At 45.1% G+C, this 18353-nt stretch overlaps 1 protein-coding gene across 4 annotated transcripts in view; it reads left to right on the forward strand.

The window, feature by feature from the left end:
- Positions 1 to 16208, forward strand: part of TTBK2 (tau tubulin kinase 2) — a 212710-nt gene extending 196502 nt beyond the window's left edge. For 3 of the 4 annotated variants that reach the window (XM_074955633.1, XM_074955634.1, XM_074955635.1), the window contains 2 exons: positions 11397 to 12685; positions 13769 to 16208. In XM_074955633.1, the coding sequence (XP_074811734.1) occupies positions 11397 to 12685; positions 13769 to 14237 (1758 nt within the window). In that variant the 3' untranslated portion in view covers positions 14238 to 16208. The remainder of the gene's footprint in view (positions 1 to 11396; positions 12686 to 13768) is intronic. The other variant, XM_074955636.1, reaches the window with a different exon arrangement.
- Positions 16209 to 18353: the final 2145 nt, after the last annotated feature.

Genomic DNA, 18353 nt, shown 5'->3' on the forward strand with positions numbered 1-18353 from the left:
AGCTTCACAGAGCTGTGATTATGGCAGCGGTTCTCAAACTGTGGGTCTCGACCCCATTTTAATGGGGTTGCCAGGGCTGGCTTAGACTTGCTGGGGCCCAGGGCCAAAGCCAAAGCCCGAGGGCTTCAGCCCTGGGTGGTGGGGCTAAGGTTTACAGGCCCCCTGCGTGGGGCTGAAGCTCTTGGACTTTGGCTTCAGCCCCCCAGCCAGGGGCAGTGGGGCTTGGCTTTGGAACCCGCACCACCCGGGGTGGCGGGGCTTCGGCGGGCTCAGGCCTAGGTCACCCCTCCTGGGGTCTTGTAGTAATTATTGTTGTCAGAAGGGGGTTGTGGTGCAATGAAGTTTGAGAACCTCTGGATTATGGTATGGGAAGATCTGGGTCTGAGTCCCACCATGTGTGTTGTCAAAAGAAAGATGTGCATGTGTACCTTGAGGTTCCCAGTCTGCATCATTTCAGTACAGAATTGTGTACTTTGTGTCACTAGCAGAGCACCGGGGTCTTCTTGCTAAGGGTATTGTCAGAAGTAAGGTGGGACATGAGAGCAGTCAGTGGATTAAATGATGGGTAGGGGAAAGTATAGCCAGGTGGAACCCTGTGTGCAAGTGTGAAGAGGTTGTAAAAGGGTTTGAAGTGGTAAATTTTACAAGTATGGTGCTGGAGCTCCAGGCTTAGTGTTTGAGCTTAAGGCAAGCACAAGTAGCACCTGTCTATTACAGTGAAAAGGCAAAGTGCAAATGTGTGTGTTATGGCTATTGTGTATTGCTCAGAGAGGGCAGCGTTAAGGTTGTGTGGGCATTTATCTTAATTCTGAATTTCCTGGTTTTCAGAAGTTTAAGTTGCTGAACTTGGATGTTGTGGAAGGGCATGAGCTATCATTGGGCAACCTTAACTCCATGTTAACAAAGTTTTTTGCCATTTAATTTCCTCGTTTTTTAAAACAGAGAAATATTTGTTGGTGGGAGTTAGTGATCATTTAGGCAGTTGTAGTTCTCACCTAGGCTTGCAGTTGATACGCTACTGTGGCTAGATAAAAATCAAAAGACCTAGGCTGCATCTACATTGTGGAGACTATACCACAGGGGTGGGCAAACATTTTGGCCCGAGGGCCACATCTGGGTATGGAAATTGTATGGTGGGCCATGAATGCTCACAAAATTGGGGTTGGGGTACAGAAGGGGATGAGGGCTCTGGCTGGGGGTGCAGGCTCCAGAGTAGGGCCAGAAATGAGTTCAGGGTGCAGGAAGGGGCTCTGGGCTAGGGCAGAGGGGATAGGGTGCGGGGAGGGGGGGTGAGGGCTCCAGCTGGGGGTGCAGGCTCTGGGGTGGGGCTGGGGATGAGGGGTTTGGGGTGTAGGAGGGTGCTCTGGGCTGGGACTGAGGGGTTCGGAGTGTGGGAGGGGGATGAGGACTGGGGCAGGGGATGAGGCATGGGAGGGTGTCTCAGGGGTGCAGGCTACGGGTGGCGCTTACCTCAAGCGGTTCCCGGAAGCAGTGGTTTGTCCCCCCTCCAGCTCCTACATGGAAGTGCAGCCAGGCAGCTCTGCTGTGCACTGCCCCATCCACAGGCACTGCCCCTGCAACTCCCATTGACCACGGTTCCCGGCCAATGGGAGCTGCGGGGGCGGCACTTGGGGTGGGGGCAGCGTGCAGAGCAGAGGCCCATGGCTGCCTCTATGCATAGGAGCCAGAAGGGTCATTCTGGGGACCCTGGTCCTAATACCCCTCCTGCAGAACAGGCTCAGTTTGCGAGAGAACCTTCACCTGCCTTCCCCCTAAGGGATCCTTCTAGCAGGCACTGGGATCCACTGTTAGGGGAAGAACCCCTTAGTCTGGTCCTGGTGGTGCCTCCGGAACCATCGAGATTTCCCTCTTCATCTCCGGACATAGCGGTGACTGCAGCATCCCCCTCTCCTCTGGATGACTTCAGGTAATTTCAGGAACTGTTGCAGAGAGTTGCGGAGGAACTCCAATTCCCCTGGAAGAGATCCAGGATACCCAGCATAAGGTTCTGGATATCCTCCATACCTCATCACCGGCCAGATTTGCACTGCCAACAAATGACGCTGTTCTGGAGCCTGTCAGGACAGTATGACACACCCTTGCCACATGCACAGTGACCCCCAATGGGGTCAAACATTACTATGTTCCTGCCAAGGGGTCCGAGTTCCCATATGCACTGACTCCATGGGTGCTCCAGCAATCCCCCACAATTAGCTCCTCTCCCTCCACCCCCCAGCACCTCGTGCCCACCGGCAGCTCCATTGATCAGCGCCTCCTGCCCGCCCCAATCAGTTGTTCCCCGGCATGCAGGAGGCCCTGCGGGGGAGGAGCGAGGGCAGGGAGCACTCGGGAAGGGGCGGAGTGGGGGTGGGAAGAGGCAGGGGCAGAGTGGGTGCTGAAAGAGGCTGAGTGGGGGTGGTCCCTTAGGGGAAGGGGTGGTGTCTGAGTGGTGTCTGGGGCGAAGGCAGGGGGAGCATCCTCCAGCACATTAGAAAATTAGTGCCTCTTTGCATTCCTATTTTTGTACCCTCCTCCAAACTCCCTGGTTGTCCAGGCAGCAACTGAACAAGCCAAACAACAGCAGCCTCAATGGACACCAGCTGATAAGGTGAGCAAGTGTTTGGACCTTTTGGGATGCAAGGTATTTTCCTGGTCTAGCCTTCAATTCAGGATTGCGAACTATCAGGTATTATTAGCCCCATATAATTTCCTGAATTACAGTTATTTCAAGGACTTTACTGATAACTGCCACAACACGACCAAGCTCATTTTCAGGAGCTTATTGAGGAAGGGAAGCTGGTAGACAGGATGGTCCTCCAGTCAGCAGTGGATGCAGCAGATATTTCTTCCAGGGCCATAGCTATGGCCATAATTATGCGTAGGGAGTCTTGGCTCCATTCCTCTGGTTTCCTGAGGGAGGTGCAGAACATTATTGAAGACCTCCCTTTCGATGAATCCCATCTTTTTAACCAAAAGACGGATGAATAACTGCATACCCTCAAGGACTCCAGAGCCACCCTTCGTTCACTGGGCATCTACACTTCTGTTCCAAAGTGCAAATTACACCGCTCACCATCCACTCAATGCTACAGGTCCCCCGATTTCTATCCTCAGAGACACGGGGAAGGAAACACCTGAGGAAACACCAAAAGACTCAGATCTTGCTCTCTGGGGCCCCTTTCATAGGCTTCGATGTCACAGATACAACCTCCAGCCAAGAAGTATTTCTGAGGCAAACCCAAGAGGCACCAACTGCTGCACCTACCCCCGATGACCGTCCTACCCCATCTGGGGGTCGTTTAACACTCTTTTCCCACACTTGGAGTGTGATAACAAGGGACAAATGGGTGTTGAACGTCATCTGCCATGGCTACAGATTGAATTTGTCCACAGTACCTCTTCCAAGACGCCCCCCGCTCCATGTGCCTCTTCAGGGACCACTCTCATGACAGCATCCTCACTAAATAAGTGAACTCCTTATTACAATGAGGAGAGTAGAACACGTTCCCCCAGAATACTAAGGAAGGGGGTTTTACTCAATTTACTTCCTGATATCGAAGAAGAAAGGCGGGTGGAGACCAATCCTCAGTCTCTGACATCTCAGTCCTTAAATCACAAGATCAAGTTTGGTATGGTCACACTGGCACTGATTATCCCATCCTTAGAAAAAAGACATGGTTTAAGGCTCTCGATATGAAGGATATTTATTTTCACATCGATATGCATCCGGCCCACAGTGGTTTCCTGAGATGCACAGCGGGCATCCACCATTTCCAGTACAGGTGCTCAACTTTGGAATAGCCACTGCTCCCAAAGTCTTCATCAGAGATTTTCTGTTGTAGCGGCCTATGTCAGACGTTACGGGGTCCTTGTGTTTCCATATCTTGATCACTGGCTTCTAGCCGTATGGTCCAGGCAAGAAGCCCAAGCATCAACCTCCATGTTGCTCAACCTCTTTCATCCCTCGGAGTCAGCATCAACATTGAGAAATTGATCCTAGATCCCACACAGTCTCTGGACTTCATAGGGGCTACCATCAATTTGGTCACAGCACGGGCCTATTTAGCGAAAGACAAGTTCCAGGCAATTTCATCGTGAACAATCTTCATGTACAAGCGAGGACTTGCTTGTCCCTCTGGGGCCACATGGCTTTGTGTACATACATGACCCCTTTTGCATGCCTCCATCTTTGCTGCCTTCAGACATGGCTCCAATTTGGTTACTCACCAAACCATCACTCCATGGATTTCATGCTGACAGTCCCTGCTAACATACTGTCATCCCTCCAGTGGTGTACAGATCCATGTCATGTGTGCATCGGGGTTTCCTTCCTTCCTTCCGAGACAAGAGGATCATCATCGATGCATCCCTTTATCACCTCGGAGGCATGAGGCGAGCCAAGGTGCATGCGTGGACCAACGGACACTACTTTCTAATTCTCTATCTCTGGGTGTATGGTGTGCATGCGTAACCCTCAGTAGAATACAGATAGGGACCACACATCTCGAAGAATCTCCAGTTACAGATAAGTAACCTCCTTGTACTAAGCAAGGAACCGAACATTATATAAGATGAAGCATCTATGAGATGGAGAGATATAGGGAAGTTATTCTAGATGGCAGAAGATAGAGACTTATAATAAAAGTGGCCAGATAGTGTGAGGAGCCAGAGGGTCAGTACTAGATGAGAAGAAGATGCAGGAAGGAGAGAGAGAGAAGATACATGAAGTTTGCTGTAGTGAATCCATGAAAGCATTTAAAAACTTGGAGAGCACTTTTGAGTTGTAAACTAAACTGATGACGGAGCAAGATGAGATGTCCACAGAGATGTATGTAATATGATGATACTTTATACATGTGAGAAAGTGTTGACAGTGGTATCAGGAGCAGATTAACAACAGATCTGGGCACAATGTTCCTAAGGATATGTCTACACAGCAAAGAAAAATCTGCAGCTGGCCCATGCCAGCCAATTTGGGCTTGCAGGGCTCAGCCTGCAGGGCTGTTCCATTGGTGTGTAGATTTCTGGGCTTGGGCTGGAGCCCAAGTTCTGAAACCCTCCCACCCCAAAGGGCCCTAGAGCCCAGACTCCTGCCCGAGCCTGGAAGTCTACACAGCAATGAAACAGCCCTGCAGGCTGAGCCACACAAGTCCGAGTCAGCTGGCATGGGCCTAACACAGGTTTTTCTTTGCTGTGTTGACATATCCTAAGAAGCCTGCTGTCCCAGGCAAAAGCAGACCTGCACTTTCAGTAGCAGCAGACACTGTGATCTAAGAGAAGAAGCTGTTGTTGAAAGGTCACAGATTCATCTTTTGGTGTATCACTAGCTCTGTTGTTGTATAGCACAGTGCCACTTCTAGTTAACCTCTCTGACTCAGCCCAGCAGTTCCAGACCTAGTATCTTGACAACCAGGCCAAGGAACCACAGCCCCAGCTTAGGTTCACCATGCAGATTTGATGAGAGGATTTCACCCCAAGGATATAAGTTTTTATTTTAGCCTATCCAAGTTTTAAAAGGAGGAGAGTGGAGTTGGTAAGATTTCATAATGGATGTCTTCTGTCTACTCAGATTGTTTTTTCTTCAAGAAATGGGCAATATGGTGAATGCAATGTTAGGAAGGAAAAATGAAAAACAGAACAAATAATCTCATTCCATATCTCAGTTGGAGAGAACTATATGCTATCTAGTATAAGTAAGAAATTGTTCTGTCGGAGGCTAAAGGATTTATGCCTAAAACAGAAACAAATTAATTTCTGACAATTCAATGAGGGGGGAAGAGAATATCTTATTTATCTCACCATTTGTTTGCTCAGCATTGCTTTCTCAGACATATTTAAACTTTTGCAATTGTAAGAGATGCTGATCAATGCCCCTGGACTTCTGATCTGAGACAGCAGTCTGCTGCATCATAGAGTTTGTAGAGAGAAACCAGTAATGATAATAATTAGGTAGATAATATTTTCTAGTGATTAGCACAGTAGACTGGGAATCAGAACTCCTGGATTCTATTCTTAACTTTGCCACTGAGGCATGGTCCACACTTACAAAGTTTACTGGTATAGATATATTCAGTGGTGAGCTGGAGCCGGTTCACTAGAACCGGTTGTTAAATTTAGAAGCCCTTTTAGAACCGGTTGTTCTGCGGGGGATGACCGGTTCTAAAAGGAGTCCCACTTCTAGTGAGTTTGCAGGTCAGCCTAACAAAGAGCGTTAAACAGTCAAGGGCCTGGTTCTAAAAGGGCTTCTAAATTTAACCGGCCAAAAGTGATGCCTTAGGTGCCGACTCCATGGGTGCTCCACAGCCCTGGAGCACCCAAGGGGAAAATTTGGTGGGTGCAGAGCACCCACTGGCAGCTCCCTGCCCCACCCCCGGCCCCAGCTCACCTCCGCTCCGCCTCCTCCCCTGAACCCGCCGCCCCGCTCTGCTTCTCCACCCCCCAGGCTTCCCGTGAATCAGCTGTTTGCGTGGGAAGCTGGGGTGGGCTGAGAAGCAAGCGGCAGCTTCCCGCTCAGGCCCAGGGAGGCGGAGGTGAGCTGGGCTGGGGGGTGGCGCGAGGAGGGCCGCCCGTGCCGCAGCAGGTAACTCGGGGGGCGCAGGGGAACCGCTCCCTGCCCCAGCTCACCTCCGCCACCCTCGGCCTGAGTGGGAAGCCGCGGCCTGCTTCTCTGCCCTCCCTGGCTTCCCGCCGAACAGCTGATTCGCTGGAAGCCCCAGCCCCGGAGCACCCAAGGAGTCGGCGCCTAAGGCGCCACTTTTGATGTGATCAGTGGGGGGAGTGGCCGCTCCCCCTGCACCCCCCCCCCCAGCTATGCTCCTCTGCCCCTAGGAGCCAGAGGGACCTGCCGGATGCTTCTTGGGAGCTGCCCCAGGTAAGCACAGCCAGGACTCCCCACCTTGCCTCCCGGCAGGTGCCTCTGGCTCTTAGGGGTGGGGTGAGCACCCACTACAGTGGCCCACAAGACCCTCCTGCCCGGTTCTGGGGGCAGACAGGGGAGGGGGGTGGATGGGGCAGGGGTCCTGGGGGGGGCATCAAGGAACGCTGGAGGATGGGGCAGGAGTCCCGGGGGGCAGGGGTGGGCAACGACCCCCTCGTGGGGTGAGGAGGGAACCCGTTGTTAAGATTTTGGCAGCTCATCACTGGATATATTGGTTAGATGTGGGGCAGGTTTTTAACTGGCGTAGCTATACCAGTGTAGATGTAGCAGCTATTATATAGGTATAACTGTGCTTAGGCTGGTATAACATATGCCTGTCAGTGGAACCGACCTAATTTATATTGGTAGAACCAATTTTATACCCATCTGCTGGTTGTCAGAGGTACTGCAGGATGAGGTAGTTTTTTGGGTTTGGGGTTTTTTTAACATCCTTTTCCTGAAAAGTGAGAGAGGCTTTTTCTGTTTGTTTTTTTTCCAAGTTGTTGTTAACTTTAGAGACTTGATCCATGATTCCCTCTACCTAGCAGCTAACATTCTTATCTTGTCTTCAGTAGCCTGCAGGGCCTTGTGGATTAGACTATGGGGGAAGTTATAGCTTCCTAAATCAGGATGTGAGTCATTCTTTTTATTTCATAGGGTGTCTAGATTTTTTTAATGAGATTTCAGATGCCAATCTCGCTGAACTTTCAGATAATAAGGATTCTCTTCCAATCCTAGCTTCCCAGTGTAAGAAATCCTAAACCCTCTTTTGCAGGTAAGAGTCACTATTTTCCATCCAGAAATCAACCAGGAAGTATGGACCTAAGAAATCCATGTTGCCCTTTGTGATCTCAGTAAAGGACTTGTAATAAATGCTTCTGATAATATGCTTTCATCAAAACTCAGGCACTGGGAATGGACAGTAAGGAGGAAGGATTTCCAATTGGTTGGCTTGTGAATTTCCTCACTGAATTGTGTTCTGTCCATCGTGTCCCAGAGTTATATTCTCATATTCCTCCAGTTTCCTCCTCTCCCCAAGGGTAGTGGCATGTCATCTTCCTCTTTCTTCAGCCAATAAGGATGATTTTCTTCAGAGGTGACCCACTTCTTGGAGGTCAGAGCCATCATCTCAGTGCTAAGGGAACAATAAGGGACTACTAGAGACCAAAGGGATATCCTGCATCTGTGATGTTAACAAATACTTCCCTCCACATCCTTATAGTATCATCTGATCTAATAGGTCTAAGGTTTCCTCTGGATAATTGGCTTTTTAATTGGCATCTTTTCTTTTGGTCTGGTGTCAGTTCTACAATGGGGTATTTAAGACCCACACTGGGACAGAAGGGGTTAGGGAGCAGGTCTTGGCCCAGATGACTCACCCCTGCCATACCAGCAGAGCTTGCTCTAGCTATAGGAGGACCTTAAAAGGGAGCCAGACAACTCAGAAAGAGGGGGAGGATGGTAGAGGAGGAGAGACCTATTTCATGAGCTCCTGAATAAGGATGAAGCTAGAGCCCTGGCTGTAGAGAGGTTCTGCCAGTGACAGCTACCCCAGACCCTATGGGGAAGGGCTAGGCTTTCCCTAAGACTAGGGAAACCTTTGCTCTAGCTTCTAGAGGATCATTGATAAGGCATTTGACCACACTATGAACCAAGGAAGCAAATGGTAGGAAGTGGTGTTGGGAGGCAGCCCCGAAACACTCTGGGGTGTTTTGCTATCACTGCCTCTCACAGGGCTCTAAGTCAGAGCCCAGTGGAGAGAAAGAGCCCAGGCTCCCCTCCCAACCACCCTTTTCGTGGAGGGGGCATAAACTCCTTCCCATCCCTCCCCCTGCTCTTGGAGAGAAGGAGATGATAGAGACATTGTAAGCCCTGTGTCAAGGGCATGCCACCCACAGGCGTTCAGAGGTGGGCTGTTGACCCTTTCTTTTGTGGGGAAGTTGAACTATATATATTTTGTTGGACTCTGTTACCTCGGAAGGGGGTGAACTCAACTGATGACCAGGTGGAATGGCTGAATCACTACCCTTCCAAAAGTGGACCTCTACAGTGTTGGAGTGATTGCTGGTGAGGGATGCTGGAAATGGAGGAGAGGTGGAACCCAGGGACCAAATAACTATGCAGCACCACTGATAAGCCCAGTCCCCATTACAAGCTCCTTTGGATTTTATTAAATCTATGTCTGAAGTTGCAGCAGCCCTGTTAAGTAAAGTCTTCTGCATGATCAGCTATTTAAATCACTTGCACATGTGGATAAAGTCTGAAGACCAAGCTCTGAGGAGAATCAGTGGGACAATGGGCATTTTTGACCTGGGTTCATGGTGAATCACAAAAAGAGTGTTTCCTTTCCCTCTGAGCACTGGAGCCATGTGGGTTTGCTAATGAGCTCAAGGAAGGATATTTCCATTCAAGGAGAGAATTGTGTAGCTATAAAACATTTAGCAGTTCTAACAGAGAGGGAATGGGAGAAAGAATTGTCTCATTTTGTTGACCTTAATGTCCTTTGTTCCTTTTCCTTTACACCCTGAGTGCTTGCTAGGGTATTGTTTTTTAAAATGCAAGAACTGTGCAGTAGTGGACCCAGTCACAGAAAGGCAAATTTTGTTCCCACTTCCCCTTTGCTTTTTGAGATTGGATCAGTACAGCACAAATCCCCCCTCTGACCTGAAAGATCCTGGATTTTTTCTTGAATCCTGGAGTAAAAAAAACACTTCTCACTCAAAAACGGAGATAATGTTTCTTTCATATTAAAGACTGAAACTAAGATAAGAGAAGAAGTGAGCACTGTTCCCTAGGATGTGAATACTCTTTGGGTTGATTGGTTGTCAACATTCCATTCTGATTCAGTCAACAAGAAAAACTCAGGACTGTGCATATTGATCCAGTCACTGAAAGCAAATTAGCAGGTAAATGAGAATAAAGTTTACCTCTTGCTGCAGAAGGACTCCAGGCATCTGAGTATGGGTTTTCCCTTGCTCCGTTGATCCTGGCAAATCCTCTGTAAGAACAGTAGATACAGCTTAATCAGTCCCCTTTGGGAATCCTTAGGGTGCCTTCCTTGCTGGGCTACTTCCTGCTTTCTCTCCCGCTGCACTCAGTGACAATCCCATTTTTTCTGCCCTAAAAGTAACAGAAAAAATAGTTGACTCTCATGCTGTCTGTGGAACTACAAAGAACCTGCTTTGCAAATCACTGCTACTCTGAGACCAGCTACCCAGTGGTGTATAAAAACCACATTGCGAGCCAGACCTCCTATTTCTAGCTTGCCCAACCCAGCCTCAAGCCCAAATATGGAACAAAGACCCCAAAGTGAGGCACATTAGAAAATCAGTGTAATAAATCTCAGTATGATGTGGCAATAATTTCCTTAACATAAATAACATTAATTTCTGTAACTTCAGTATCATGATGCAGCATGGCTAATGTTTCATATTTTTCCTGTGAATAAATTTACAACATCAGTTGGATGTTTGTGTTTGATGAAGGTAAGTTTGACCCTATAATAATGGATGTTTGTTACATGGGACTATTAAAAGGATGTACAAAAGGAGTGAGAGTCTCCATGCAGCTGTTGAATTCAGATTCCCCAACAGGGTGCATGTCACTATCAAATCCCAGTTTGCTTGTTGTTCATGGAAGTAGATTGAATACCACCAGTATTAACTGCAAAATGTGTTCCTGGGACCTAATGGGTGAGTTTGATTTTAACATCCAATGGTGTCACTATGCTAATTTTGCTAAAAGTATGCCCTTTGAGCTCTCCAGCACTTTCAGACTATTTCTGCAGCAAGTGCAAGTGAGGTCTGTGATATAAAATTGAAGATTCCATGGCAACTGTCATCAGCCTCATCTTCCAGCAGAGGGGAATCCAGGAGGCTTTTGTGGCCGGACTCACATTCCATAATCATTTCCACTGCTGATGAACATTACAAGCTCTGACTATAGGTCTATACACCGTGGTGACTCAGTGGGAACTATCTGCTGCCTTGACCAAAAATCTCACTTCTTTAATCCTAGCCTATGAAATACTATTAATCATCTTCCATCCCTGACTGCAGGGTCTTGTAATTTTTATAGTATAGCTTATAAAGGATTACTTTTTACTATGAAATTCAATGTGTAAAACTTTTATAAAAATATGCAAAATTGTATAAAAATAACGAACAAAACATAGTTTACTCCTTAGGCTGGCTCTGTTCTCCAGCAGGGTTCTTGGTGAATGTAACCTTTTCAGCAGAGATAATGCTTGTTTTCACATGCCATACATTCTGTCCCAGGATGGTACAGTATTTTATTTTCTAGTTCTGTAAATCAAATGTCATTTATGAAATTAGCTGTTACTTTTTCAATATGAACATAATGATTGATGGGAAGAATAACACTTTGAACATACAGTATCAAGTCTGCATTTTAAAGAATATGATCTGTATAAGATGATATTCCTATCTTTTTTAATTTTTTCTTTAATTTTTCAATATAGATAACAATACCCAGACCATCAGTAGCATCCACCCAGTCTGCCTCTGAGAGCTTTCATTGTGGCCACCAGCTAGCGAAGAGGGACAGAGACACTCATCCTATGGAACACACTGTGGAATTTTCCTCTCCGAAGGAGAATTTGCCTGGATTGGTAGTGACAGAGGATGCACTTCCCACTAGTGCCAGCAGAACAGATCTGGTACTTCAGTTAAATCATATCAGCCATGAGGTGCTTGATAGGGAAGGGCACGTCAAAGAATGTGACAGACTCATAGACTGTGGCCAAAAGGACCTATTTGAACAATGTAGCAGTAGGGAGGAAGAAAAAGAACCTGGAAATCTCGCTGTAGAAACTGAAGAAGGAAGGCTTCCAGTGGTTTCTGAGGATGCCATAAAAATGTCTCACAAAGGGCAGAGTTCTTCTCCACAAGGGAGCTCAAAATTTGTGAAAGGGAAACCTCCAGCTGCTATTGAATCTGCGGATGAATCACAGCCAAGGACTTCCTGCTTGGTGCCAAATTCAGATGCAAACTATGAGGTACTGAAGTCAGCAGTAGCTGAGACATCAGAGGTTTCACCATCAAGAGTCATAGACCTTTTTGCTGATAGACAGGAAAGTCAAATAGTAGTAGTGCAGGAAAATGGTTTCCATGATAATGAAGAAATTGATCATAGTGAAGACTTGGAATGCCACCAGATGGACCTCACTACATTTTTTCACCGGGAGGGCAAAAGAGAAAAAAATGCCCCCAGAAATGGAGAGCTGTTCCATTGTATTTCCGAGAATGAGAGTTCTCATCAGTCTAAGAAAGACTTGGTTAGGTCACCTTTTGTAGTCAGACAAAGTCGCATACCAGTTTTAGCACAAGAAATAGACTTGACATCAGAGTCCAGTTCTCCTGTTTCAGCAAAGGAAAAGCTTCTCCTAAAGAAGGCCCATCAGACAGATTTAGTCAGGCTACTCGTGGAAAAGAGACAGCTCAAGTCTTTCCTTGGTGATCTCTCCAGTGCCTCTGACAAGTCACTGGAGGAAAAAGTGGCTGCTGCTCCTGTACCGTTTTCAGAGGATGACGTCTTATCTGCCTTTTCCAAATTGACCCTGGACTCTCATGTGGGCAAACAGTCTGAGGATGGCTCTTTGTCACCAAATAGCTCTCAGTCCAGAAAGAGCAAGATTCCAAGGCCAGTATCCTGGGCTACAACTGATCAGGTCACCAGTTCAACCTCAGCTCAATTCTTTCCTCGTCCACCCCCAGGAAAACCACCAACTAGGCCTGGGGTAGAAGCCAGGTAATACAGACAAACTAGAAATACGTATTTTATTTTAAAATAGCTTTGAGCTAGCTTGCAAAGAGTATTGTGAGAATATGCATCGTGTGATTGTCCAAAACTTCTGTCATTTGTAAACCGATTTCTTTTTAAAAATCCTGGATTTGAGTGATCTGACCACAGAAAAGCATTTGAGAAATATCTTAACTGTTTTTTAAAAAAAGCTTTAGCTTTAACACATCAGTTAGATATTAATAATATCTTGAAGTGTTACAGAAGGATGTGACAGCCTTCCAGTGAACTCTCCAACAGATACAGAGAGCCAGAATTTTCAAACCTGGGTTCCTAAAGTTATAGCTATATTTAGATACTTAAATAAAAATTACCTGATTCTCAGAAGTGCTGAATACGCAACAAAACCCATTACCAAAGTACTCTTATTTAGAAGTCTAACAGTTTGAAAATCTTGATGAACAATATTAGACATAATTGGTTAGGATCAAATCATGACTGATTATGCACAGGAATGAAAAGGAGCACAGAGAGGCCTCCAGAAGCTCTACTTCACCCCTGGACATCTATGCATGGGCAGCCATAATCCTGTTCTGTGTATAAGTAGACTACAAGTATAAGGGGAGTGTAGGTGTCAACAGTGATTCAATATTCTCTGAAGGAAGTTGTAGGGGGATGGCTTTGCCCTCTTCCACACTGACAGACTGCAGTCACAGTGGGTTGACGGAGTGTATTCTACCCCTCCAAAAAAGGAGCTAATAAGCACCGCCCTTCAGTATGCTCCTTCCCGTATTATTAGAAAAATAAGTATGCCTGTATGCACTTTGACACCTCTGTCTAGTACTTATAAAGACATTTTTGTTATGTGTTGGGGGTTACACAAACATGGGATACTGTATCCATTTGAACTGGACACAAACCAAAACCCTAGATCCAGATACCGCTGAACTTTAGGTAAGTTCAGATCCAGATGTGAACTCTGCAGCTAAGGCCCATCTCTAGTTTCCACTTACATTATGTTTGTGTATATTCATTGTAATGGATAAAGCACAATAAAATGGTGGAAATAATCTCTCTTCATTTCTTTTTAAGATTACGCAGGTACAGAGTTCTAGGGAGCAGCAACTCAGACTCAGACCTTATCTCTCGTCTGGCTCAAATCCTTCAGAATGGATCTCAAAAACCAAGGAGCTCCACCCAGTGTAAGAGTCCAGGATCACCACATAGCCCAAAAACGCCACCCAAAAGCCCTGTCATCCCTCGACGCAGCCCCAGTGCCTCCCCTAGGAGCTCTTCCTTACCCCGTACAGCCAGTTCTTCACCATCCCGGGCTGGACGGCCCCACCATGACCAGAAGAGTTCATCCCCACACCTTGGGAGGAGTAAATCACCTCCTAGCCATTCAGGCTCCTCATCCTCTAGGAGGTCCTGCCAACAAGAGCACTTCTGCAGCAAACCAAGCAAGAACGGTCTGAAAGGATCCAACAGCTCCTGCCACCACTCCCCAAACACTAAAACCCCCACAGGAAAGAGCAAATCGGCTAGTAAACTTAGCAGATAGGAACTGAGCCTTGACAGGTGTAAAAGCCTTCTCGTAATTTGATGCATGTTGTGTCTGTGTATTGTCTATTTAAACAAAAACCAAACAAACAAAAAAACAAAAAAATCAGTGTTGAGTCCTTGCTTTCAAAAGAAAGTAAACATATGATAAATTATTTGACAATTCATAGTGTGTAAATGAGTGGCCAGGCATTGCCTAATGACAGGCAGCAAGCAGATCAGGGAGGGTGGTAGAGGTCAGAGAAGGACAGTCAAAGGTGTGTGGAACATTTGAAGTTAAAATTATCTCTGAAGTGAGTATTCTAATAGGGTTTTTTATTTATTTATTGTTTTTATGTTGTATACTTAGGAGATTTGGCCTAATTATTTAAGGCCTTTCTCAAAGAAATGTAATAGAACCTGAAACATCTGTTTTTATTTCCACAATGACACCACCACCTCTGAAATAGGTACTGCTTAGGCATTTATTTGTAGAATTTTAAATAAGCACATTATTTGGAAGATAATATTTTTAATTTGTGAGTCTTTTCAGTGTCAGGCTGTGCACATCTCTTTCCGAGTCATTCGGTATCCATCTCTCCCCCCCGCCCCCGCTCCAATGGTACAGATTCCCCTACTTAAAAAAAAATTACTCACTTTACCTGTTCTATATACTGATGACATTTTAAAAATAAGTTTTAACATTTTCTGAGTTTTTATAGTGATATTTTGCAGGGCATTTGTCTTGTTAGTATCCAAGAACCTTTAAACATCAGTCATGTTGCTTTTTTCCTTCTGGATCCATGGTTCTCCTCTCCAGGCCTGTATTATGTATATTCTGGAGACAGTCATTCCAATCTGAGTTGTGGGAGAAAGAAGGAAGAGTCTTCAGGCGGAGGGTTGTTGCAGACTTACCATATACTGCTGTGTGTATTTGGTCAGAAGTATGTAAACTGTTTGTCTGAAAGTCTGTCTGAGTGCAAAAGAGAGCCTTTGTTACAACTATCATTTTCCCATTGGTTATGGACCACTTAAATCCTTGTTGACCTTATTCACAATGTTGCTGTCTTGACATTAAACCCAAGGTGGCAATGCTGAGAAGGAGTAGAGAGAACTACAAACTCAGATTCATTTTTTACCTTGGAATTTAGCTTAAGTCTAGAAGATGAACTGTATGTGTATTCTCAGTGCTGAAAGGTGAGTGCAGAGCCTGTACACTTGCTAGGTTATAGACAAGAGGAATAAAGGCCTTCACTTCCATTTCCTACAGAATCTGAATGAGAATATTTGGCAATATAACCAGAAGGAAAACAAATCTCAGACAACTTCCCTGTTTGGATTTTTGTCTTCCCTTTTGCCCAAATGTCTCTTAGGGAAGCCAGACCCCTTCTCTGTGAATAAAGTCCATGGTGCCTATTTTCCCCAAACAGTTTCCTTTAGTACTCACTTAATATGCTGTAGAGGATCATTGTAGGACACTTTAGGGGTATGGCAGCCTTTACTATGTTCATAAATGGAGAGTGGATCAGAATAGTTTAAAACACAGGAGTACAAGTCTGAAAGGGATACACTAGCATCCCTAATGCTACCTGTCCTAGCGGAGCTGGATGTGTGGAAGCACTGTCAGTTACTGATCTGCTTGCTGTAGTCATATGCCTTTCTAGCCAGCATCTGTGCTTTTTATTTAACCTCTGTTTGCTGCCAAACTAGTACCTTTGGATTGAAAAGGAAATATTTTCTCTCTGAGCTAACACATTTCTAATGCTGCATCACAGCTGCCCTGGAGCTGCACTGAATTTCACTTGTGCTGTCAGAGTGTGTTGGGATTTTGTTTTTCCTCCTGTGTATACTGTTTTCCATAAGTAATGTAGCACAGTGTGGAACCTTAGTTTCATTCAGGTTTCAAGCACTGCAGTGGAATGCAATAGGTAGGGCATACCTGCTGTTTTTGAAGAAACTATATTATTGGAAAGGCTTATTTCTTTGTATTATATTGTATAATAGGTACTATACTAATGATTGCATGTCCTCATGGTAAATTATATAATATAAATATTTATAAATATATATATATATATATATACATATGCTTATATAAATTCACTTACTCTTTCTCATTCTCCATTTGTAATTTATGGACCACAGACGATGCAGTTCTTTTTCTGTTGCGTATCTGAATGCTCTTGGCGTTGCATCTCTCATTTCCTGAAAATAGTTTCCTGGCATCCACAAAGTCAAATAGCCTTCATGCCTCAGTACAGGGCTGAAGGGTTGGTGATTTGTCAGCAAGCCAGTGTTTTGTGTCTCAGCCTTTTCCTTTTATTTATAGTTTTGTGTGTGTGTGTGTGTCTGTTTGCGTGTGAAACAGGAGCACAGACTCAGAAGTACTGTATCTTTGATTATAAGATAGGATTTTTAATAACTGTTTTTTCATTTCACAGTGTGCGTTTTTAAGCTGCAACATTGCTCATGATACAGGAGCAGTCACAGTTAATGAATACCTAATAGATGACTATGACAAAAAAAAAATAAAACCCCATCTTTTCCTTTTCGATTTCCTTACCTGTCACCTTGCAGTATACACTATCGAGAGTTGGATCCCATTGTAGACATCTCTCCTCAAGGCTCTGCTGATACTGTCTCTTAAGGCAGTGTGGCAGCTTATGATAATTTTTCATTCTCAATTTTCTGAGGAGCATTCTCTTTGGTCTTTGAGTTAAGTCCTATATCAGTGAGGTCTATGGGAGTTTTGGCATTAACTTTATTGGGGGCAGGTTTGGGCTGTGTGCCCTTCCCCTGAAATATTGAAAATAAGGTATTTACATTTTCTCCCTGATATAGCAGGATCCAGAAACAGGTAATCACTGTTATTGTAAGAATAGTTTGTTTTACAGGTGAGGGGAGACATAAAACTCAAGATATTTTCCTTCTCTCTGCCAGAGACTAAAATATATCCATATTGTGCAATATTACGTAATGGTGAATAAAACTGAGAACATTGATCTTGTAGAAATACATTACTATTTGCACTTCTTGCCAATATAAAGAGAGGAACTACATCAGAATGGGGGAAAGCTCAAAGCAGAGGATGGTGCTTTTGGCATTTTCAGTGCAATGCAGGGTAAAATAACTTTATGTCCCTGGTGGTGGCTGTGGATTTCGGTGACACAAACAGATTTTGTATCTGGTTAGAAAACTACTGAGTTACTGATAGAAGCAACTTTACATTTATGGATTGGTCAAGATTATAGCCTCTCTTGTACTCTTCTTCCCACTTTACTTTGTTGGTTATATAATTCCTTCCCCGTGAAGGTAACAAAATTGAGTATTATGAACTAAACTATCAGCAAATGTAACTATATGGTAATCAAGTCCTGTGTAATTGTCATCCTTGTAATATTTCTAGAAGGGCCTCTATCATCATCAGTGACCCTATAAAGAATAAATCCCAACAATGTAAATATATAAATAATTATACATTTAATTCCAGTTATTTAAAACACTAAAGGACAATGGCCTGTGTAAAGTCTAAGTAAATGACTTTGTGCAGGGAACCTCTGCCGTGCTTAGAACAGGGAGAATCTTCCCCAGAGCAGCTGCAGCCATTCTGCACAGTTTGCAGTAGCGTCCCCTTAACACGAAGGTTAGTTCATGGACCCACTGGCTATACCCTCCTTCAAACCCAATCTCCATTTCTGTGGAGAGAACTGCCATGCAGCTAAGACCATACAGGGCTTTCAGATTCCTCCTGCACAGTTCCTCTTCAGTATCCTCCATGTATTCTGAAACTGTGGCAGTTCCACTGCTTTCAGGGGTCTTTTGTGGCCAGGTTGGAGAAGTTGGGGAAGGGGCAGAATTTCCCCCTGCCTTTATGACTGCCAAGCCCTCCAGAGCATTTTTGCACAGCTGTCAGTACGGATCCCTAAATGTATTAAATGAAATAAAATCCAGCATTTGATATTTTACTTCTAAATAACAGATTTTTGTGGTGCTATTTTGCAAGGTACAGTGTGCTTAGTTTGTAGTTTTTAAAAATGTATCTTAATATCGGCAAAACCTTTTCATGGTGCACTGACAGCTTGTTTGATTAACTGTAGGCAAAATCCTGCCCCAGACTTAATGAGTTATGCGACACGCA

The sequence above is a fragment of the Natator depressus genome, chromosome 6, assembly GCF_965152275.1.
Source record: "Natator depressus isolate rNatDep1 chromosome 6, rNatDep2.hap1, whole genome shotgun sequence".
NCBI classification, from domain to species: Eukaryota; Metazoa; Chordata; order Testudines; family Cheloniidae; genus Natator; species Natator depressus.